The sequence below is a fragment of the Myxine glutinosa genome, chromosome 10, assembly GCF_964187855.1.
Source record: "Myxine glutinosa chromosome 10, kmMyxGlut1.1, whole genome shotgun sequence".
In the NCBI taxonomy this organism is placed as follows: Eukaryota; Metazoa; Chordata; class Myxini; order Myxiniformes; family Myxinidae; genus Myxine; species Myxine glutinosa.
Window position 1 is genome coordinate 54,281,587 of NC_136270.1, and position 23,580 is coordinate 54,305,166.

General features: G+C 45.0%; 1 protein-coding gene across 1 annotated transcript in view; it reads left to right on the plus strand.

The window, feature by feature from the left end:
* Nucleotides 1–23,297, plus strand: part of LOC137434548 (uncharacterized) — a 40,396-nt gene extending 17,099 nt beyond the window's left edge. The window contains exons 3-5 of the mRNA XM_068127680.2: nucleotides 776–6,297; nucleotides 6,707–6,889; nucleotides 22,030–23,297. Of these exons, the coding sequence (XP_067983781.2) occupies nucleotides 776–6,297; nucleotides 6,707–6,889; nucleotides 22,030–22,386 (6,062 nt within the window). The 3' untranslated portion in view covers nucleotides 22,387–23,297. The remainder of the gene's footprint in view (nucleotides 1–775; nucleotides 6,298–6,706; nucleotides 6,890–22,029) is intronic.
* Nucleotides 23,298–23,580: the final 283 nt, after the last annotated feature.

Genomic DNA, 23,580 nt, shown 5'->3' on the forward strand with positions numbered 1-23,580 from the left:
CTGTGTCCGTCGACCACTTCGTTTGTTCCGTATTACTTTTAGTTCACCCCTTTCCCCCATAAACCTCATTTTAACTATAAGGGACGTTTTCCCGCCTTTTATCTCCCATTTGTTGCGCCACCAAGTTCGGCCTCGGGTTGGAGCGATCCTTGGAGAATAGTGGTATATGGAACGCAGTATGTTAATCACCGTTTCGGTCCTTCGTTGGAGGTATTACACCCTCGACGCAGACAGACCGTATTAACAGATCGTCTGACGTGACAATACAGGAGCGGATCCAGGAGGGGTTCACTCGGTGCACGTGCACCCCCCCCCTCTCTTCCACCCTCTTCCTCTACCTTTTTTTTTTTTTTTACCTCCGCCAACTGGAATGAACAGAGGTTGTTTTCACCACTGTCAGTTTGTTTGCGTGCAGGATATCTCAAAAAGTTATTGACGGTTTTAGATGAAATCTGGTGGGCAGGTTGAGTGTGTGACATCGATGAATTGATTTGAATTTTGTGAAAATCTGAATCCGGACCTGGATATGAGAATTATTAATTTTTTAAGTGATTCTTTGCTATTGAGAGATAGGGCAACAACGATATATCACAACGGGTTGGGGGGGGGGGGGGAGTGGGGAGGGTGTGCCATGCTGATAAATACACATGGTACACATGAGTCATTACAATAGGTGCTATATTTATGTTTTTTGGTGCTTTTCCGATTAAAAAAAACTTATAAAGTTAGTCATTACTATATCTGAATTGACTGCTTTTTGCTCCTTTATTTGCAGGTGAAAACCATGGTATGGTTCTGAAACGTGCTGTTGTTATCTTGAACCAGATCGATATTACAAAATTGGACCAGATTGATGTTGTACAAGAACGACACTCTCAAAATGCTGCATTTCACACAAGTGTTGCTCGTCTGTGTGTACATTGTAACCAGTGGGTTGATTCTCCTGGCGGCCTACATCAGTGTGTTGAATGTCAATCGGAACCTGCAGAGCCATCACTCTATCAGAACATAGAAACAATGTCGTCCATGGTTGATGCTCATGGAGATTGCCAACAAGCAATGATAACGAGAGATGCATTTTCACATCTTGGTTCGAACCAGGAAGTAGTATCTCAAGAGATTGTTACATCTGCTGATCTTCGGTTTACAGACTTGATCGCATCACAGAACCAAGAAAATAACACCAAGAGTCCACATACCAATGCAGCAAATACTATTGAGTTACAAAGCAATGTTCCCACAACAGTTTGCAAAACAAAAATTACCACACGTAAAGCTGCGACAACAAAGCGGCGTCGTACCCGAACAAGAGATGCATTTCCACATCTCGGTTCGAACCAGGAAGTAGTATCTCAAGAGATTGTTACATCTGCTGATCTTCAGTTTACAGACTTGATCACATCACAGAATCAAGAAAATAACACCAAGAGTCCACATACCAATGCAGCAAATACTATTGAGTTACAAAGCAATGTTCCCACAACAGTTTGCAAAACAAAAATTACCACACGTAGAGCTGCGACAACAAAGCGGCGTAGTACCGTAACGAGAGATGCATTTTCACATCTTGGTTCGAACCAGGAAGTAGTATCTCAACAGATTGTTACATCTGCTGATCTTCAGTTTACAGACTTGATCGCATCACAGAACCAAGAAAATAACACCAAGAGTCCACATACCAATGCAGCAAATACTATTGAGATACAAAGCAATGTTCTCACAACAGTTTGCAAAACAAAAATTACCACACATAAAGCTGCGACAACAAAGCGGCGTCGTACCCTAACGAGAGATGCATTTCCACATCTCGGTTCGAACCAGGAAGTAGTATCTCAAGAGATTGTTACATCTGCTGATCTTCAGCTTACAGACTTGATCGCATCACAGAACCAAGAAAATAACACCAAGAGTCCACATACCAATGCAGCAAATACTATTGAGTTACAAAGCAATGTTCCCACAACCGTTTGCAAAACAAACATTACCACACCTAGAGCTGCGACAACAAAGCGGCGTCGTACCCTAACGAGAGATGCATTTCCACATCTCGGTTCGAACCAGGAAGTAGTATCTCAAGAGATTGTTACATCTGCTGATCTTCAGCTTACAGACTTGATCGCATCACAGAACCAAGAAAATAACACCGAGAGTCCACATACCAATGCAGCAAATACTATTGAGTTACAAAGCAATGTTCCCACAACCGTTTGCAAAACAAACATTACCACACCTAGAGCTGCGACAACAAAGCGGCGTCGTACCCTAACGAGAGATGCATTTCCACATCTCGGTTCGAACCAGGAAGTAGTATCTCAAGAGATTGTTACATCTGCTGATCTTCAGCTTACAGACTTGATCGCATCACAGAACCAAGAAAATAACACCAAGAGTCCACATACCAATGCAGCAAATACTATTGAGTTACAAAGCAATGTTCCCACAACAGTTTGCAAAACAAAAATTACCACACCTAGAGCTGCGACAACAAAGCGGCGTAGTACCACAGGAATCCACTTCTGCCGTATGTGTCATCAGCCAATGAAACCTTCTGCAACACATGTATGTTTTACCTCTTTGAACTCTCGATCTCTGCCCCAAACTGAGCATTATATTGTGAAATGTTGCACAATCTGTAGACGTAACCTGAAAATTGCATCAAGTGCACAAAGGCCTCAAATATGCCTGAAATGTTGGAGTCAACAGCAAGTACAAAACGTTGGATTGCCTCAAAATGATGCCTGTTCCGTTGCGATATTCCGATGCCAGCACTGTGGTTATTCAAATCATAAAATGGGGGTTGTGTCAAGTCATGTTGGACTACGGCATCGTAAACTGTTTCTTGGATGGACAGAAGAGACAAAGTCAAATTCATTAAATGAAAGGAAAACAAAACCCAATCAAGTGTCCAGTCCTTCCTTGCCACTTGCACTCTCAGGTAGTTCAGCTGCAGTTTTGGCACCATCCACTTCCAAAGCACATTCGATGAAAACTTCATCAACAAAATCTGCATTGTCAGCACCTTCCTCTTTAGGTTTCGATGATGGGAGGTTAAATGTAACTGAAACATTGGGTAAAGCACAGCCTGATTGCCAGAATGGTGTTCGGAGATCTGAAGAGAATTTGACCTCGCCTCCCAAGGCCAACTTCCAGGAGAAAATCGCATCCATTAATCATATCCTTTCTAAACCTACTTCTTTAGATCAATATTCATCACTTTGTAACCAAAAATTAGATCATGAAAGTGATTCTAAGAAACAATGTGAAGCACGGGTTCCTTGTAATGGGGTAATTAAATTAAACGGTACTTTGTCGTCAAGACCCAAATCCAACCCAAATAATTTGAAAGATCCAGAAAGCATCACTGATACTGGAAATACTTCAAGTGGTGTTGACACTTTTCTTCAGGAGAAGCCTTCCACATCTTTCCAAGCCATGCCTGAATCTGAAAGCCATGGGCAAGAGCAAACTATGCTACATGGGGGAAAAACGGTTCCATTCGCCAAATTGAGGCCTATGATACAAACTGATAAAGAACAAACAAATGAAGTGAGTAAAAAAAGCAACGTACGTCTTGTACACCTGAACCTGTTTAACCCGCAACTGAGGACTCTGCCAAAAGACAACGCGGAAGTTCACAAGCAAGATGTGAATCTTCCAACTTCCTCTCAAATATTCGTAACAACTGCATATGCAGAGCAGAGCGTGGTACGCATTTATCAACAAGCTATTATTGTACCAAAAGGGTGCACTGTGCATATTTTTGAAGTCAATAAAGTGTCTTCTAGTCTTCAAAAGCTACTCTACATTTCTCCACAAGATCATAGTGGATCAAATATGGACAAAACTGATAAGTGTAAAAATTCATCCACGTTTGTGCAGTGTAAGACCACAGGTGTATCAGAGACTCAAGCTCAGAAAAAGAAAAACATTGGTTCACCAGGTGATGATTCTTTAATCGACAAGTTATCGACGAATCAACAAGATGGACACACACATGTGGAAAATACCGAAACCTCACCATATTTAGGGTCAACTTTTCATGCCACTCATGAGAACAGCTGTGCTGAGCCATTTCCCTCTGAGCCTAAATCTATTGATCACTGTCTTGATACTCAATCTGTGAGCTGTGAAGATCAAAACAAAAAAAGTGGCACACCTGAAATGCAATGTTTGTTCCTGTCACCCGATGGCACCTGGAAAAATTTGTTACCTGATTCGCAGAATTGTCTATTGGTTTCAGAAGTTCCAAACCTTCAAAGGCCGTATGATAAACCAGTCATCAAACAAAATGTGAATGATGCGTTTCATTCTACATCTTCGGAGGAAAAACAGGAGGAAACTGGATTCTGCAAAGACCTTGGATTTCAACATCTCAAGCACAACCTCAAAACACAAGAACATGAGGTGGCTGAAGTGAGGGAGGAAGAAGAGCTTCAAATGTTCAGTTTAAACCAACAGAATGAAGACAACTGTTTTGCAAGAAATGTTCAGCCTTTGGAAGAGAACATCGGAATTGATATACTAAAGCAAGATAGCTCTGTTCAAATGCAGGAGCAACATTTATCCTCTATTGTAAGCCAAAGTGGGCCTTGTTTTGACCCCCTAATTGGTCAGAAGTTTCTGCACCTGGCTGATCAACCACCAGCACAGCAAACTCTACTACCAACTCAGCAGCAGCAGTGTGAACCATGGGAAACTCGATTTCATAATTGTGAACATCACACGCGTGCTATTGCTGCTCAAGCAACTTCACCATCACGTACGCATTCTAATGTGACATGTTTGGAAATGCATGCTGCCTCCGTATTACATCGCAAGACCATGTTGTCTTGTGGTGTCTGTTCTGAAGCTCCTCTGGCATTTCATTCTTGCACTATGGCAAGGAAAGATGTGACACGTCAACGAATTCATTGGCAGTTCAGTATCAGTGCCATATTTGACGCCATGGTAGCAACACCAAAGTTGTTGCCTTGTGCACTCAGTGCATTTCTTGAAGCTATGATTCAAAATAACTGCAGAGTTAGGATTCAAAAGAGCCCATTTGGTGATAAATTTGCCTTCCTGATTAGATTTCTTGCGATGACAATTTGCGATTCCCCTACTATCATGAAAGAAAATCTGCAGCTTTGTATGTCGAGAAGAAAAAGCAGGTTTATCTTCAATGATGATATTGAGGGTGTGGGCAACACAACAAAATATGTGAGAGCACTCGGTGCTGCTGGTTTTACAAACAGAGTTCTGTCCTTCTTGCTGCGGAATAAAAACTTACAGCCACAGCAGGTAACTCAGCTGCCCGGTACCTCTAAAATTGCAATTCCCAGTGGTTCTCATTCACGGAATGCCCACAAACAAATACCAGAGTCGTTATTAACCCTGGGGTGCAAAGCAGGTATGCCTTTAAATGCTGTCCCGTTGAAAAAGAAAACATTGGCTTCTTGCGGCAACAAAGGTGCAACAAAGGAAAATCATCTAGAAGAATCGCAAAATGAACTGGTCAACTGCTCCACAGAAATGAGTGAATGTGTCACACCTGCTACTCAGACACCTTCAAGAGGTGTAACAAAGAGCTGTGAAGAAGAAAGATTTTGTTTAACCAACCCACAGGAATATTCTAGTGTTCCTCCTGATGTAGCTATTCCAAAAGAAATGGCTGATAAGGATGATGGTGAAAACAAAAACGAAGACACAGAGGAGGTGGGCATCCCAGATTTTTCTGGTGAAAACAAAAATGAAATTGAAGACAAAGAGGAGGTGGGCATCCCAGATTTTTCTGGTGAAAACAAAAATGAAATTGAAGACAAAGAGGAGGTGGGCATCCAAGATTTTTCTGGTGAAAACAAAAATGAAATTGAAGACAAAGAGGAGGTGGGCATCCCAGATTTTTCTGGTGAAAACAAAAATGAAATTGAAGACAAAGAGGAGGTGGGCATCCCAGATTTTTCTGGTGAAAACAAAAATGAAATTGAAGACAAAGAGGAGGTGGGCATCCCAGATTTTTCTGGTGAAAACAAAAATGAAATTGAAGACAAAGAGGAGGTGGGCATCCCAGATTTTTCTGGTGAAAACAAAAATGAAATTGAAGACAAAGAGGAGGTGGGCATCCCAGATTTTTCTGGTGAAAACAAAAATGAAATTGAAGACAAAGAGGAGGTGGGCATCCCAGATTTTTCTGGTGAAAACAAAAATGAAATTGAAGACAAAGAGGAGGTGGGCATCCCAGATTTTTCTGCTGAGGATGAAAATATGGAATATGTTACACATGGTGTTTTGCAAGACCAAGAAGTTGGAGATCCAAAGGTAAGTTGCAGCGTATGAAATATTTTTATTTCGTAAAAAAACCCATCATGGCAGAGTGTACTTTGAACGACTAGAAAATACCATATGTGAAATGATTACCACCTTCTATCAATAAATCTGTGAAAAGGCAGAAACAGTAGAAAATGAAGAGGAACAGCCATTGTGAATATTTTAAAAATAAAATAATTCCAATGAATAAATAAATAGGATTTTTTTTCTTCACTATTATTTCAGCAAAATGTTTCTCCAATACTTCTTTTTAACAAGACTACCATGATTTTATTATGTGCAATAGTAATTAAACATCAATGTTTCCTATCGTTGGTCGTACATTTCCACAAGTCTCTTTATGATTACCTTGTGTATATATATATCGACAAACTTAATTGTTCGGCCTTCCATCCCAAAGGGAAATGTCGCTGCACAGACTTTGCAAGAAGGACAGACTGAGAGAAAGTGTCTCGAGAAGAAGAAGCATTTGTCTGCAGACATTAGCAGCATTGCTGGCACAAAAGAGAAAGGAATTCACATTATGGGAGGAAGGAAGCCAAGACAAACACGAAATGGAAGACCATGGTGGCAGCCATATGAGGTAGGAGTAATATATATATATATATATATATATATATATATACACACAGACTTGGCATTTAATATGGAATATTTTTTTTTTCTTGACTTGGGTTTACTTTCTGAACTCGGTATATCAATCTGGTGAGTTTCTCTTACGCTTCGGTGATTTCTTTGTTAAAAGAACCATGTCACTGATTGTCTGTCGCAGCAAGAAGTCAATAACAGGATTATATCACAGGTGGCGTGACAAAATGTACGGACAGGTACATTTGACGATTGGCTTCACAATCGGGTATATAAGGGTTGTTGCCTTCTGTATTAGTGGAAAACAACTGCTGCACGTCTACAAAAGTTATTGCCGCTTTCCCTGGAGATGGTCCGTCAACTCGACAATGCTGTTTTGTCATTTAGTGGTGGCTTTACGAAATTCCGGCATGAAACAGCGTGCTATTGCTCGGCAGTATGGCATCACTCAAGGTCAGGTGTCAAAGATCCTGAAACGAAATGCTCAGAGGGGTGTCCCTACTCCAATACCGAGGTCAGGATGTCCCCGCAGAACCACAAGGAGGGATGATTGCCAGCTGCACCGGTTAGTCCGCAATGGCCGTACCAAGTCAGCTAATCGGCTTAGGGCTGAGTGGCAGCAACTGACAAATGTGCCTGTATCCAGAAGGCTAGTCAACCAACGACTGGTTCAAGCAGGCTATCGTGCCAGGCGTCCCCTGAGAAAGCCATGTCTGACCAGCCAACACCGCCAGCACCGATTGCAGTGGGCCAGAGAGCACCATCAATGGCAGCCAGGACACTGGAATCACGGGATCTTCAGTGACAAGTCTAGATTTCTTTTCTATCGTCAATATGGCCGCGTCCGAGTGCGCAGACAAGTGCATGAAGCCTACAACGAAGATTGTATAGTGCCAAGAGTCCAAGCTGGAGGTGGTGGGGTGACCGTTTGGGCTGCTTTTCATGCAGGGGGCAAACCTGACCTGGTTGTTCTGAATGGAAACCTGAACAGGGCCATTCAAGCACAGGGCCATTCTGGAAGAAACCTTGCTTCCATTTGTTCGTGCAGCCTTTTGAGGAAACTTTGTCTTCCAAGATGACAATGCACGGCCTCATCGTGCTCGCATGATCCAACACTTTCTTGCTGACCATGGTGTGGAGCATATGGAGTGGCCTGCCATGTCCCCGGTTATGAATCCGATAGAGAACTTGTGGGCAGAATTAACGCATCAAATCGACAACTTGGACCAGCAGCCTGCCTCTGTGCGTGAATTGCAGCAGACTATTGTCACTGCATGGCAAGCGATTCCTGTCCAAACCTTGGCAAATCTCGTGAACAGCATGCCTCAATGTGTACGTGCTATCCTGAATGCTCGTGGGGGTTACACGAAGTACTGAACTGTAATTTTTCTGTCCGTAATCCCTGTCGTAATTTAACTTTTGTTTTTGTTAAAAAAAAAATTTGGCCAATGTGCAAAATAAAGACATACTTCTGGAAAACGCACAGAAGTTTAACACAGTACTGTCCGTGAATTGAGTTCGATATCGGTTTACATCACTTTCAAGGATCAATTTATTTGCTTCGAAATGTCAAATGTGGTTTTTGTTTCTTTTGAAGGTCACATTAACAAAATCTAGAATAATTTCAACATAATTCCAATGAACTTTTGGTTCTAAGTCATCTTGAAAAGTAAGTTCACCCCCACAAAAAAATATTCCATATTAAATGCCAAGTCTGTGTATATATATCTATATATATATATATATATATATATATATATATATATATATATATATATATATATATTGTAACGGTTTTGAGAAGTGGGTAACGAATTTGAGAAGTGTAACGGTTTTTGAGGAGTGTAACAATTTTGGAGGAAGTGTAACGAATGTAAAAAAGTATGGTTTGTTATGTGTAACACCCTCGTAATGTAAATAATGGTCGCAGCCGTCCTCCTAGTTAATTCCATGAAACTTACACGACACACGTAGGCCATGATATATCTTTTTAAATAGTGTATTTCCTTATTCTATGTAGGCTAAATATGTGTTTCCCACTAGATTGACTTTGCATTGTATCAAACAAAATAAGCGTAGGCCCTTGCAATTTCCCCAAACATCTCCGCTCTCCAAAGTTCCTTTCAAAAGGGGGGGCGAGTGGTGTTCAATCCCGCAAGCCGCCATTGCCCATGTGCTAACCTCGGAGAAGAAAGGCGTGTCTCCACCTCGTCATAGAGGGGAGGAGTGAGCCAGCCCTAACAGCCAATCAGCACCGCGGTGAGCGACCCGGTAGGCGTGCCCTCGGAGCCGGCGGCTTGATTCCGCCCCGAGTGATAAAAGCGACTGTAAGGGACTGCTTCACCAGATGACCTGGGAGATGAGCGAAGAGGCGGCACCAAGAGGAGCGGTGAGATGCGAAACGCTCCAAGCCAAAGAGGAGAGGTACTCGGAAAGGAAACCAGCTTTGGAGAGACGCGCTGAAAGGAGGGAGACGGCTCCACCAGAAGAAGAGGAGCAGGTGTGCCGAACCAGCGCGTGACGTCTACAGTAGCGGATACGCGACGGAGGGTTTTCCCGCCAAAAACCGCGAGGAATTGAGAGCTGCTGCCTCCGACCTTGCCTCCCTCTCCAGCAATCCACCTCAAGCCCTACCTGCCTGCAATATCCCCCGAGTAAGTGTGAACGTCGTCTGTCCTACTCGTTGTCTTGGGGTTAAGTAAAATGAATAGTGTAAGTTAACGATTCGCTGTGTGACTGCTTCTTCCATCCATTGCTTGTGTGTGTATAATAAATCTGTTCTTCCTCCGTACTCTGTCTTCTTCTCTTTTCATTCTCTTTCGGTCGCTTTAGAGGTTTCCCGATTGAATATCTGCGGTGCGATCTGGTCAACGTCGGGTGGAATCGGGTTCTAATCGGGGAGTAACTGTTCGGACGCGGTAATACCAACCGCTCGGTAAAATAACATCTTTAACCGCGTCTGCAACAATTGGTTGTCAGGAGTTGGATTCGGACCTGGGACTAAATTTGCTAGGCCCAAATTTTGGAACACCAATTGTGTTATTAAGTAACAATTGGTGTCGAGGAGTGAGATCGGACCCGAAGCGCGCTTAACGCGCTCAAAATTACAAGCTGCCGAAATTTATTTTGTTTTATAAAGCAAAACCCGAATTTTGAGATCGCGCCATGGACAATCAAGGCGATCGGATGTCGGTGGGAGAGATAGACAGGGTGGGATCGACCCAGGACCTCGGGGAAATGTATGTGGAGGAAAGGGAGGAGGAGAAAAATGGCAATGTGGTTGCGGAGGTTTCAGACGCACAAAATGGCGCTCTTGCGCACGAGGTTGGGGCAGCTGCGGCCGCACCCTTTGTACTACCAACGGTGCTCCAAATGCAAGCCTTCATGGTCCAAATCATGGTGGAAGTACAGAAAGAAAACGCTAATAATGAGCGAATAATAAACAAAATGAAGGCTCAGAGTGAGCAAATGGGGGTAATGAGGGACGAAAGGAGGGCTAACAGTGAGCGATTGTTAAACAAAATTGAAGCAACAACGAACGGAATGAGGGCCGATAGAGAGGCAAGGGAGCAGAGGGACAGAGACCGCAAGTTGGGCGAAAGGGTCCCGGGGGTGCACGACGAGGTAACGCGGGTCGAAAAGCGCTGGTTGAGCGAAGCGGAGGAAAGCACGGGTACAATGACGGGGGTAGAAATCGCGACACGGGGTTTGGAAAAGCCGGCGACCGATGAGGTAGAGGGTGTTTTATTAAAGCCAGCGGTCGCCGAGGTTAATAAAGAAAAAGCAGTGCTGGGAATTAAAATTGAAGAGATGACGGAGGTAGCCCGGGAATTGCAGGGAGAAATGGATTATGTACAAAGTCCCTGCTCACATCACGATGCTGTGCTTAACCCGAATGGAAGTTTGCAGGTTCGCGTGGAGAAAAGGATCCCCCAGGTGAGTCGTGCTGTTGTGTATTGTGCGGGGAGATTTTGTAAGAGGATGTTTGGCGACAAAAGAATTTTCGCGCGCTTGGGATCGAGGAGGCATCCGGGCGTTGGTGAAGGGTCCCGTGTGAGTGGAAATGGCACGCGTGTGAGGAAAAAGTGTGCGTCGGCGAGTGGGCGTGTTATAAAGTGTGGGAGTGATACCGAGTGCGAGCGAGAATGCACGTCGGGGTATACGGAGTGTGACACGAATAGTGAGTTGGTGATGGCGCAGGTGCGAGAGGGCACATCGGAGCGCGAGTGTGAAACCGAGTGCGAGCGAGAATGCACGTCGGGGTGTACGGAGTGTGACATGAATAGTGAGTTGGTGATGGCGCAGGTGCGAGAGGGCACATCGGAGCGCGAGTGTGAAACCGAGTGCGAGCGAGAATGCACGTCGGGGTGTACGGAGTGTGACACGAATAGTGAGTTGGTGATGGCGCAGGTGCGAGAGGGCACATCGGAGCGCGAGTGTGAAACCGAGTGCGAGCGAGAATGCACGTCGGGGTGTACGGAGTGTGACACGGAGAGTAAGGTGGTGGTGGAACGTGTGCGAGGAAGCACACCTGAGTTGGTCATGGCGCGAGTGTGGGAGAGCCCATCCGAGCGCGTTAGTGGGTGGATGCAAGAGTGCACGCCCATGGTGAGTGTTACGGAGGACGTAACGGAGGAGAGGTGTGGACCAAAGTGTGCGCAAGAGTGTGTGCGAGAGGTGTGGTGTGTAACAGGGAGAGCGTTGGTGGAATGTACGGACGGCGTTGGAACGCCGGGTTTTGTGAGGGTGAAAGGGGTAGCGTATGCTTGTAAGCATGCAAGTGAAGCATCGACGGTAACCGGGTTAGCGGTTAGGGCGACGGATAGCCGATGCGAGCACTCGGTGCGAGGGGTGCTTTGTTGGGTGCGAGGCCCGGCGCGGGTCGATGCTGCGTCGCTTCTCTTCGAAGCGTCGTTGCCGATTCGGGCTTGGCCCCGCCCCGCACGGTCGAGTCCGGGCTTTGTCGGGCGAGGCGACCGGTCCGGTTCAAGGGTGAGTGGGAGGAAGCGGAACGGTGCCCCCTCGTGGGGACGGGGTTCCGACCGGGGGAGATTGAGCCATCGGGCCCGGGACCGCAAGGTGCCGCGCCGAGATGGTGCGTGGAATCTCGGTCCAACCAAACCACCTCCCTTGAACCGAAAGCCGGACGGATTCAACCTGCAGGCGACCAAACCACCCGAATTCATTGCTCGGCTTTACGAACCGAGTTTAATGATGTCACGGCGCACCGAGAGGATCTAATAAGTAGACGGGTGATGAGGATAGTGTTTTGGCCACGAAATTAGAAAAAGGCGAAATTTGATGATTGGTACGATGATTGGCAGAATTTTTGATTGGTTGGATTTAGGTGTGCGAAATTGATAGTGGGAACGCCCCCCATGTGGTGGGATGGCAACTCTGTCATCCCTCACAGGGGGGGGGGGGGGGGCAAATGCGCAATAGTTTATGGGGTGGCTATGACAACCGAGCCAGGGAGGGCTTGGTTATATTGATAGGGATCTAGCGAAGATGACATTAGGTAACGTTAAGGTTTAGATAGTGACTGATACCTGTAGTGGGGACGCAGGTAGTTTAGTGTGGTTGATAATGACGTGGGAGCGCAATAGTTTAAAGGGACGACTGGGAAGCGCAAGTTTCAGAAGGGAGTAGTTAGCTGAGATGATGCCGTGTGTGTGAAGATTGAACAGGTGAGAATTGAACAGGTGTGATTGCACAGGTGTGCAACTGAACAGGTGAATGGAGCAGTGTATGAGTGAGTGATGATGATGTGTATTGTGATGACCAAATGGTCCAGGAAGAAAGGAGGGTGCAGGTGGCACCAGGTGTGAGGGCACAGGTGTGCAACAGCAGGTATGGAGAATGGTAGTGTGGAATAAATGGAGTATTGGAATGGATGGTCGTGGAGTGAGTATGGTGGAAATTGTGGAGTGGAGTGGATGGTGCGAAGGTGTGAATGGGGGAAGAGTGGACCCCCATCACGGATACCCGGGGCGGGTAGTGTAAGTGTTAGGTAGAGGGTACAGGTAAATTGTGGTTGGATATTGGCATCTGTGGTGCGGGTGAAAGAATGGTCTTTGGATGGGTGCATTAGTGTTGTGGAAATGGCTGGGCGTGTAGCCTGTTAGTGTGAGTAGTTGGTTGGGCACTCCACCACTGTGAGGATGTCGGCCAGGTGAGGCCGCAGGTGGGCTCTGGGAGCCGGTAGTTGTGGATGGGGCCCGAGGATCCGGAGGACGGACCCGGGTAGCCCAGTGCCAGAGGGCACCAAGGGGTGACAGAGCCAGGAGAGGGCCTTCCCCAGTTAGTTAGGTTAGGGTGAGGAGCTAGGTAAGCTCGGGTGGCAACTGCAGTGGTGGAGGTGTGCAGGTGGGTAGACCTGCTGGGAGAGCTACACGTCGCAGCCCAGAAATTGTGCGAAGGCACCGGGAGATGAATCGGGGGAGTGAGACCCCAAATTGAGAAGCACCACAGTTTGGTCAATGGGAATTGGTTTTTAGAACCTTACCCATAGTGTAAGTGGCCAATGGATTGGCAGGGAAAGACCCCGGGTAGTGTAAAGTGTGTTAATGTCATTTAGAAAGTAGTTAGGATGAAGGATCTCCTCGCACCATCTGCATCCACTCACCTGAGGTGACAGGTACTCCACACCATGCCATGTTTTGATTATTTTTTATGATGCAAATGTTTGGATTGTGAGACGCATCATGACGTGGGTGTGACATTGTGCGTAATTCCATCTCTCCCTCCTTATGAGGATTGATGATGAATTGGTGATGGCAAATTTTGAAGTTGAGGGATTGTGGAGACGAATTTGGTATAGGGGAAATATGGGGAAGACGTGACAGTAGTGACGAATTTTTAAATGGGTAGATTTTGTAAATATGGGGTAAGGGCAAGGGTAGTGTAGGTGACAGGGGGGTGACGTACGGTAGGGACGAGCTTTCTCACTTCGCCCTCCGTACGCATTTCGCCTTGCATTGCCTTATTGACGTGTACCCTTGTGACCTTACCCCTCGCTCAATTGTCTTTCTTTTGTCTCCCACATGACCTGTGCGCCATTGGGTGCGTGAGTGAGGTGGCCATTGTGCGCCCGAGATTCCCAGAACCAGCATGCATTGCGTTGATGTACCACTTTATGGACCGCTGTTCTGCGGCCAAGTACCACTTGATGGACCCCAGGTTCTGGGGCAGGGCACCTCTGTTGGAGACCGGCCATGGTGGCCAGGGAATCTTGCTTGCGGACCTCGGTAAGGTGGCACCTATGCCAAACAGGTGGACCACCCTTAGTGGGCCCCTGTTGCCCTAAATAAAAATGGACACGGGTTGTGCTTTTTATTATGTCCAAATAGGCCGCATGAAGCCAGAAGACGTCGGGAAGAACATCGGCCCAGCAGAGAAAGTGAAGACCACCACCAGTTGTTTTGTTGTGTTTATTAAGAACCATGGTGACTGCGCACCGAGTGGTGCTTTGTAGTGCTTGTGGTGCTTTTGGTGCTTTTGGGTGCTTTGGTGGTATTGGTACTGGTGCATCGATGCAATGCGTGCTGTCTCCTCCCTCCCAACAGGAATTTATTTTTCTTGTTCCCTAAGAGAAAACAAAACAAAAAAAAACACAGGTCCTGGGTTGCGTTGTAAATAAGAAATCACGTCATTGTAAATAATGCTCCCCACCGTAAATGTATAGTTTGAGAATAATTCCGTAATTCGGTTAGCTGTGGGCTTGAGTCTGTTAGACAGGGTGCAATGCAATAGGGGGACATACTTATTTGTGTTTTAAGATTGTCACACTCAGGGTCAGGTTAATTGTAGAGGGAATTACACCTACGTGTCACACTAAGTTAAGTTTTGTAGGCCCAAGCACGGGCCTGAAGAAAGGAGGGTGCAGTGTAACGGTTTTGAGAAGTGGGTAACGAATTTGAGAAGTGTAACGGTTTTTGAGGAGTGTAACAATTTTGGAGGAAGTGTAACGAATGTAAAAAAGTATGGTTTTGTTATGTGTAACACCCTCGTAATGTAAATAATGGTCGCAGCCGTCCTCCTAGTTAATTCCATGAAACTTACACGTAGGCCATGATATATCTTTTTAAATAGTGTATTTCCTTATTCTATGTAGGCTAAATATGTGTTTCCCACTAGATTGACTTTGCATTGTATCAAACAAAATAAGCGTAGGCCCTTGCAATTTCCCCAAACATCTCCGCTCTCCAAAGTTCCTTTCAAAAGGGGGGGCGAGTGGTGTTCAATCCCGCAAGCCGCCATTGCCCATGTGCTAACCTCGGAGAAGAAAGGCGTGTCTCCACCTCGTCATAGAGGGGAGGAGTGAGCCAGCCCTAACAGCCAATCAGCACCGCGGTGAGCGACCCGGTAGGCGTGCCCTCGGAGCCGGCGGCTTGATTCCGCCCCGAGTGATAAAAGCGACTGTAAGGGACTGCTTCACCAGATGACCTGGGAGATGAGCGAAGAGGCGGCACCAAGAGGAGCGGTGAGATGCAAAACGCTCCAAGCCAAAGAGGAGAGGTACTCGGAAAGGAAACCAGCTTTGGAGAGACGCGCTGAAAGGAGGGAGACGGCTCCACCAGAAGAAGAGGAGCAGGTGTGCCGAACCAGCGCGTGATGTCTACAGCAGCGGATACGCGACGGAGGGTTTTCCCGCCAAAAACCGCGAGGAATTGAGAGTTGCTGCCTCCGACCTTGCCTCCCTCTCCAGCAATCCACCTCAAGCCCTACCTGCCTGCAATATCCCCCGAGTAAGTGTGAACGTCGTCTGTCCTACTCGTTGTCTTGGGGTTAAGTAAAATGAATAGTGTAAGTTAACGATTCGCTGTGTGACTGCTTCTTCCATCCATTGCTTGTGTGTGTATAATAAATCTGTTCTTCCTCCGTACTCTGTCTTCTTCTCTTTTCATTCTCTTTCGGTCGCTTTAGAGGTTTCCCGATTGAATATCTGCGGTGCGATCTGGTCAACGTCGGGTGGAATCGGGTTCTAATCGGGGAGTAACTGTTCGGACGCGCTAATACCAACCGCTCGGTAAAATAACATCTTTAACCGCGTCTGCAACAATATATTCACTGTTCTGTGATTGGCTTTGCCAAGTAATTAAAAATGATCACAATTTGAGTGAAATACATAATGTATTGATTGTTTGTCATTTCTATTTCATTTCATAGTAGCATTTCATATTTCATAGTAGACACGCTGGAGAGGAAGATGGGATGGTTGAGATGGAGGTGATGCTGTGCATTATGGTGGACTTTAACGCACATGTCGAAGTAGCGGAGCCGTGTGAAGAGGAATGTGTTGGGGAACGAGGAATAGAGAGGGTCAAGAGCTGGTGGAGCTGGGGGCAAGGATTGGAATGGCATAGCTGGTTCATTCTTTCAAAAGTGGGAGAGATGCAAGATTACCTATAGGAGTGGACAGCACAGAACAGAACTGGATTTGGTGGTGGTAAGGAGACAACAGTTGTGGAGGGTTAAAGATTGCAAGGCAGTGGCAGGAGAGCATGTTACCACCCAGAACAAGCCTGTGGTGTTTGTGGTGAGAATGAAGAAAAGGAGGTTAAGAGCAGGAGTTGGAAGGTTATTAGGTGGGGGAAGTGCAGGGGAAACTTTGCAGTAGAAGACAAGGTGAGGGCCAGCTACGAGCAACTTAGCGAGAAGGAGTAGAAGCTGTACGGAGAGGCATTTAGGGGAATTGCAGAAGTGTTGCATGGAAGGACGTCAGGAAAGGGTGCATCATTGAGAGCTAGAAACCACATATGGTGGACTGCGGAAGTGAAGGCAGTTGGTGAAAAGGAGGTTTTGAAGAGGATGGAGAAGATCAAGGATACCAGATGTGGGGTTGCTGCACCTGTATGGGCAGAAGAAAAAGCAGCATGGAGAGCTGTGGATAAGGTGAGGAATGATATGGAAGAGGAGGTAGGAGGAAGATGATCTATAAATTGGCTCATGACAGGAATGAGGATAGCAAGGACATGAAGGGGAGTAGGGGGGGGGGGGGGCATTGATTAAGGATGGTGGCGGGAGGCTAGTGACTGAGACGGGCGCAGTATTGAAGGTGTGGGAAGGATATTTCAAAGAGTTCTTGAACTGTGAATGAAGCAACAGCGAACTGCAGCTACTGAGTTATGTGTCAGGGAAAGTGGAGATCACGGAAGAGGAAGTGCAGACAGCATTGAAGAGGATGAAAAAGGGAAGGGCACCAGGCATTGATGAGGTGTGTACAGAGATGATAATTGCAGTGGGAGAAGTTAGAGTCAGTTGGACGAAGAGGTTGTTGAATGTATGTTTGAGAAATGGATGGGAGTGCCGGAAGCAGAATTTGGGTTGGTGGAATTTATTTACAAGGGAACAAGGGAAGGAGTTGTGTTGGTTCTGGGATGTCAGAGAAGTTCAGTGTGAACATCGTTTGAGGCAGGGAAATGTTCTCAGCCCACTCCTATTTATCATGGTGATGGAGCTGGTAAGCAGGAAGGTAAACATGAAAGGTATTCTGGGAAGGATATTGTATACAGACCATCTGGCTGTTGGGAAACATGGGCTGAAAAAGAGCATGCAGAAAATCCTGGAAAAATGAGAATGCATTTTCCAGGACTAGAGTCCTGGCAAACTTGTCCAAGTCTTTGAAACTCGGGGAAAATCGAGAAAATTGCCCAAATATAAATAATCTGCCGTTGGAATTGTTAATTCGGCTGAAATAGAACGTTACCTATTTTTACTTTCCTGAAGGATTTACTGAAGCCAGGATTTACTTACGGGAGGGATTTACTAAAGCCGAGCCTAAATGGCTTCTCACACATCATGCATAAAATATGTAAGTGTTTATGGAAACTACTGATTAAGCAGGAAGCAGCTATTTAGAATGTACACTGCTGATTGTAAGGGAAAGGAAGATCATTTGAATAATGTGAAAGCAGTGCTATTTTAATTCCTTGTGGCTGACTCATGTTGACTAAGGACATTGGCTCATGAAGTCCATTCACAAAGCCAGATGCAGGATCTGTGAGAAGACATTCGATATATATGTCTATAAAAGGCAAAAATCTCTCTCGCTCTCGCTCTCGCTCTCGCTCTCGCTCTCGCTCTCTGTCTCTCACTCTTTTTTACCTCCGCCACCAAAGGTGGATGGAGGTTATGTTTTCACCCCTGTCTGTTTGTCTGTCGGTTTGTTTGTGAACAAAATATCTCAAAAAGTTTTACTGATTCGGACGAAATTTGGCAGAGATGTAGCGTATGTCACAAGGACGAAATGATTAGATTTCGGTGAAGATCCGGATCTGGCTACTATCATTTTTTAAGTGATTCTTCACCATTGGGAGAAAGGGCCAAAAACGATACATAGCAGGATATCTCATAAAGTTGTGGACGGATTTGGACGAACCTTGGTGGACCTGTTGGGTGTCTGACAAGGACAAATAGATTCGATTTTGGTGAAGATCTGAATATGGATTCGGATGTATGAGAATTATTTAATTCTTAAGTGATTCTTCACCATTGGGAGATAGGGCCAAAAATGATACATAGCAGGATATCTCATAAAGTTGTGGATGGATTTGGACGAAACCTGTTGGACAGGTTGTGTGTGTGACAAGGAAGAATCGATTCAATTTTGGTGAAGATCTGAATATGGATTCGGATATGAAAATTATTTACATTTGTAAGTGATTCTTCACCATTGAGTGATATGGCCAACCAGGCGTTGGTATGCTCTCTACTGAGTGCCGTTCTAGTTTTGTATGTGTTCGATGCTCGGCCACATCTTTGAAGTTACAAACTCCAAACTCAGGGTACAAATACAACTTTGTGTGTGGGGTAATGTAGGCTACGTGGCGGCGGCCTCACGCAGGGGTTTGGAGAGAGGGTTTGGGGGGGAAGGAGGAGGCATAAATTCTCGATGTAAACGTGTACCGTGTAGCGCCACCTGGTGATAATGGCAGAGGGTATTACAATCTCCTTTTTTTGCCTGGGCAACGCTGAAGTTAAAGCGCTCTTCACACGGGTAAATCCATTTTGAAGAAGAAGACGACTAATTTGTCTGCCAGTGAAGCGACGGGTAGGCTCTGCTAGTTGTCAATATGGGGGAAAGCACACTTAGGAGTCATGGGGTAGGTGCTTAGCACCAGCGTGAAAAAACTGCAATTCAAATCGTCTTTTTAACATAATTTTCAGCATTTAGACTAAAGTGGCAATTTCAAGATGGTTAACCATAATTCACCACCATCTCATATCTTCCAAAATCCAAAACCTTGATCTTTTCTACGCCAGTTAATCCACCCCAAACCCACCTTCTTCAGATCCCCTGCTTTCTTTCCTGAAAGCCCCTGTAGTGTCAATCTTGTTTATCCCGTGTATCCCTGTAGTGTTTCTTCCACAGATGTCCCTGTTCTCTACTGTTATTGTGCTTCCCCCTCTCTTCCCCTTTTGTCTCCCACTCCCTTATTATATGTTATATGTGTTAGCTCTCAAATGAGCCTCGACTAAATATACAAAAAAAAAATTGTTCTGTTCCTAAATGTACATCGGACTCTCAGAAATATAGGAAATACGAAAAATATCAGTGGATGAGAGGAGTTGAGTTCCTATTATTTCTTGTTAATGCAAGCTAGCGGTTACAGTAGATATAAAAACAAGACCTATAGCCCAACAATGGCCTAGCTGGGCTTGTTTGATAATTCGATTGAAGATGATAGTATGACCTGGATGGGATACCAGTTAGCAGTTAGAAAATAATGTAAGTATTAATTTTTTTTCAATAAATTCCATATTCCTGTGTCAACTTCAGTCGAACGTCAGGCATTGACAGCAGGTTTGTGAAGGACTTGGACAATAAACGTACCCAGTCTGAATGTTGCTATAATCCAGTCAATGGTGAAACTGCAAAGGGGGAATCCGCGAATGTTATGGATGGAAACCCTTACGTCATTTCCTCATTCTGCTTTAAGCTCAATAGCTCTATATATTCATTCCAAACAGCATCATTCATCATTCCAATCGCAACATAATACTATCGTGTTAATACAGGGTTCTTCCTGTGTACAGTGGTGGTTGGTAGGCCCAGTTCTCTGGATGCAAATCCTGTGTACAGTGGTAGTTGGTAGTCACTCTGGATGCAAATCCTGTGTACAGTGGTGGTTGGTATGCCCAGTTCTCTGGATGTGCATCAGATTTATTTTCTGGGACTTTGTTGAAATGATTCACGCACTCGTTCAACATCTGCTGCTCTTGTGCTTGGTCGACCGGTACATTTCTGTTTCTGACAACTTCCAGTCTCCTTAAACCCCTTGTACCACTCTCTGATACTAGTCCACGATGGCGGATTCCTTCCATACCTTGTATGGAAATTACGCTGAACTTGCATGTCGGTTCTCGTCTAGATTAACCATTTTACGCACTGAGCTTTTTCCTGTGGAGTCGCCGTTTTATTTTACATTAAACCACCAGACCTCAAAATAAAGAAAACTTTATGAGATTCTGTATCATATATACCAAAGGGTATCGTTGTATCATTTGTGGTACTAAATATATGAACAACCGAAGTTCTCCATGTCTTTTTGAATACCCTGCGTGTGACCATGAATGGTCACATGAATCTCATAAAGTTTTCTTTATTTTGAGGTCTGACCATGAATTTTCCCGGTGTGTACCCCGGTTTAGAATAGGTACACCGTATCCCTGCGCATCGTAAGAGGCGACCAAGGGTTGGCGTCAGGAAGGGCATCCGGCCATAAAAACATTGCCTCAAACAGGGAACCATGATTGTCATGGGGCCCGCAAGGCTAACTCCCGCTCTAGCGGGGGAAAATGGCCTTAAAACGATCATTCATTCATTCATTTGACCATGAGCAGTCACATGTCTTTTCTTCCTTATCCTAGCCATTCCCCCACGCCACACAGTTTTACTGCGTTAAAAACACCTCAGGTCACTCTTTCCACTGTACGGCACCAAAGGGACCATTCGAGATCCTGAAGGCCGAATTCCAAATGCTGGTCCTTGTGAGACCGTCACGGGGCCCAGTATCCCTAGACCCTCTGTTCTCAATAATGGCAGGGGTTCGCACCAGCTCACCCTGCTATTTCCCTCTTCCACATCAGCATTTGATCTATCCCTTCTCACATGAGTACGTTAAAACCCCCCACTTTCCTAACCTGCCCCCCACCGACCCACCACATTCACTCTGCTGGGGGAGACCGGGGCTCTTACGTGGTTGCAGCTTCTCACCTCCTATTTCACATCATCCATACAGACTTTGATGTACCTTTTTGGCTTTTCCTTCACCACTTCATCATCTTGCTCCTCTCCAGGGCCTCAAGCCTCCCACCTGCTCTTGCAAAGCGACTCTCGCATCATTTCTCACAGCCTCCTCACATACCTCAACTTCCTCGTGTCCCTCAACCACCTCTTTAATCTTTCTGTCTCCACTTTTGCTCCTCCTAGCTCTTTTTCTACTTCCTGCTTTCACTGTTCGTTCTCTTCATTTATCTTCCGTTTCTTTATCTCTATGCTTTGTCCCATCTCCCCAATCTTTCTTACTACCTCCTCATTTCTAAACAGATGTTTGGTACTACAGAACTTTAATATACAAGAAAACAAACACGACATAATGACAATAACACCGAGGCTTTTTGTGCTATACTCTTCAAGGTGATTCACAGCAAAGAGATGATGATAACGAAAAAAAGAAGAGATGATAACGAAATTGAACGAGTAAAACGGTATAAACAAAGAAAAAATTATTCTCATATTAATAATCAACAAATGGCCAAGGAATGAAATGGGGGATTGTTTGTGTCATTGTGTTCCTGTTTGTGGTATATCAATTTGTTTGGAGTTTCTTAAACTACGTCTCGATGCCACTTGTAGAGGTTGAGGAGGGAAGGTGGCGATGACAACTGGAAATGAGTACAGATTTAGCGACTAAAAATTCTTATCTGCCTTCATGTTACAGGAAGGAACAACGTTACAGGAAATATAAAGCAAATCTGAGCACATTACCTCGTGCTTACCACATTTTGGCAAATTTGCACAATGCTCCTTTACAAGCAAAAAAATAAATTGTTGTTTGAGCACAAATTATCACAGACTAACAAATCAAACTTGCAATCTCTGTTGTTGTTTCTTCGTTGCATAACCCAAAGGCACTGGCTCACAACCTCTCAAGTACAACTTATCCCGCTGGAGTCTTCCAATGCTGGTTTTGTGGTCGAAGATTCTCAAACCAGGCTGCCTGGTTACTTCATGGTCAACGGCACCTCATCGACGTCAGGCGGGAGGACGAGGACTCACGGCCTGTGCGAGTAAGAAGCACACGCTCCCTTACCGCAGCAGCCATCCCTGCAGCGTCTGGAACGTCTAATACACCTGTCCTGGACGAAACATCCCGGCCTGACACAACACAGTCCTTTTCCCAGCCATCCCCCACAATGGCTCAAGTGCAGGGCTACAACCTCCAGGCAGCGGCTTTCGTAGCTCCATCTCCAATTTCAAAAAACTGAAGTCCCCAAAACCCAAGAGTGCAACATTCACAGCTGCAAGGAGGTGAATGATCTCTCAAGTATAGCTCTTATGCATGTTGAGTCGGTTCTTCTATAAAATAAAATAAATTCCTTCACAGCAGTGTTCTCATCTCCTTGAGTTAAGGAAGCTGAATGCTGACGTTTTTAATGTTTTTTCACATCTTTGGAATAAGTCAAGACATGTTGGCCTTCCTTTTCCAAGGAAAATCAGTATTTTCCCATTAAGAAATACGAGTTCAAAAACTGTCGTGTTAATTGTGCATTTTCTCCCTCTAGTCTCATCAATACAACTAGTTAATGGCTGTCTTGTATAACTAAACAGTCAGGTGACCCCATGATATTCTGAAACCAATGAATATTAAATGAGATCTAGTTATTGGCAGGTAAAGATGTAGTCGTGTTAGCTTAATAGTCAGTTGATGATTGGATCTTGTAAAAGACTTAAGGACAGAATGTTTGTTTAAAAGTTCTGAGGTTTGGAATACATACCTGCCTGTTAACTGCAAGGCAGAACAATTGTTGGTATAATCTTTATTAACCCGCTAAATGTGTTTTCTACGTATTTGTATAGGATAGTCGCAGACATTATGTGATAAACAGATGCATGAGAGGGAGAGAGAGTAGAGTTTTGTGAAATAATTTCCAAGCGGAATCGATATATCAGATGTCATGCGTGATGATTCTTCATGTATGTGGTAGCATTTTGTAGTTTTCTTGGAAATGAACATGTTTCTATTGTTGTGTCCAATTTTTTTCCTTACTTTGACAGGCCAATACTGACTTGGGATTTGTTGGGATTTTGTTGTTGGGATTTGACAATACTCATGTTGGGATTTTTGTCATTTGCGAAAAAAGTACATTTGGAAAATAAAAGAGGTTTTGCAATGCTCCTTTTTAGTGAAACACAGTAGAACATGTAAGGGTTGTCGGTGATGAGTTTTGTACAAACTTGTTTTGTCCATGACTGCCGCACACAAAGTGACTGTTGACGACATACTACTTTCGTTAAAATGGTGATGAAGAAGAAATGCAAGCAGAGTATGACAAGGGTGAGAGCTCTGAGAGCATTGCTGCTTTGGCAGTAATGCTGGTACATCGTCAATGGCGTGTCGTGAGAAAGAAGCAGCTTTGCGTGGAGAAAAGGCTCGAACAGGAAGCGTTCAACAACTTGCT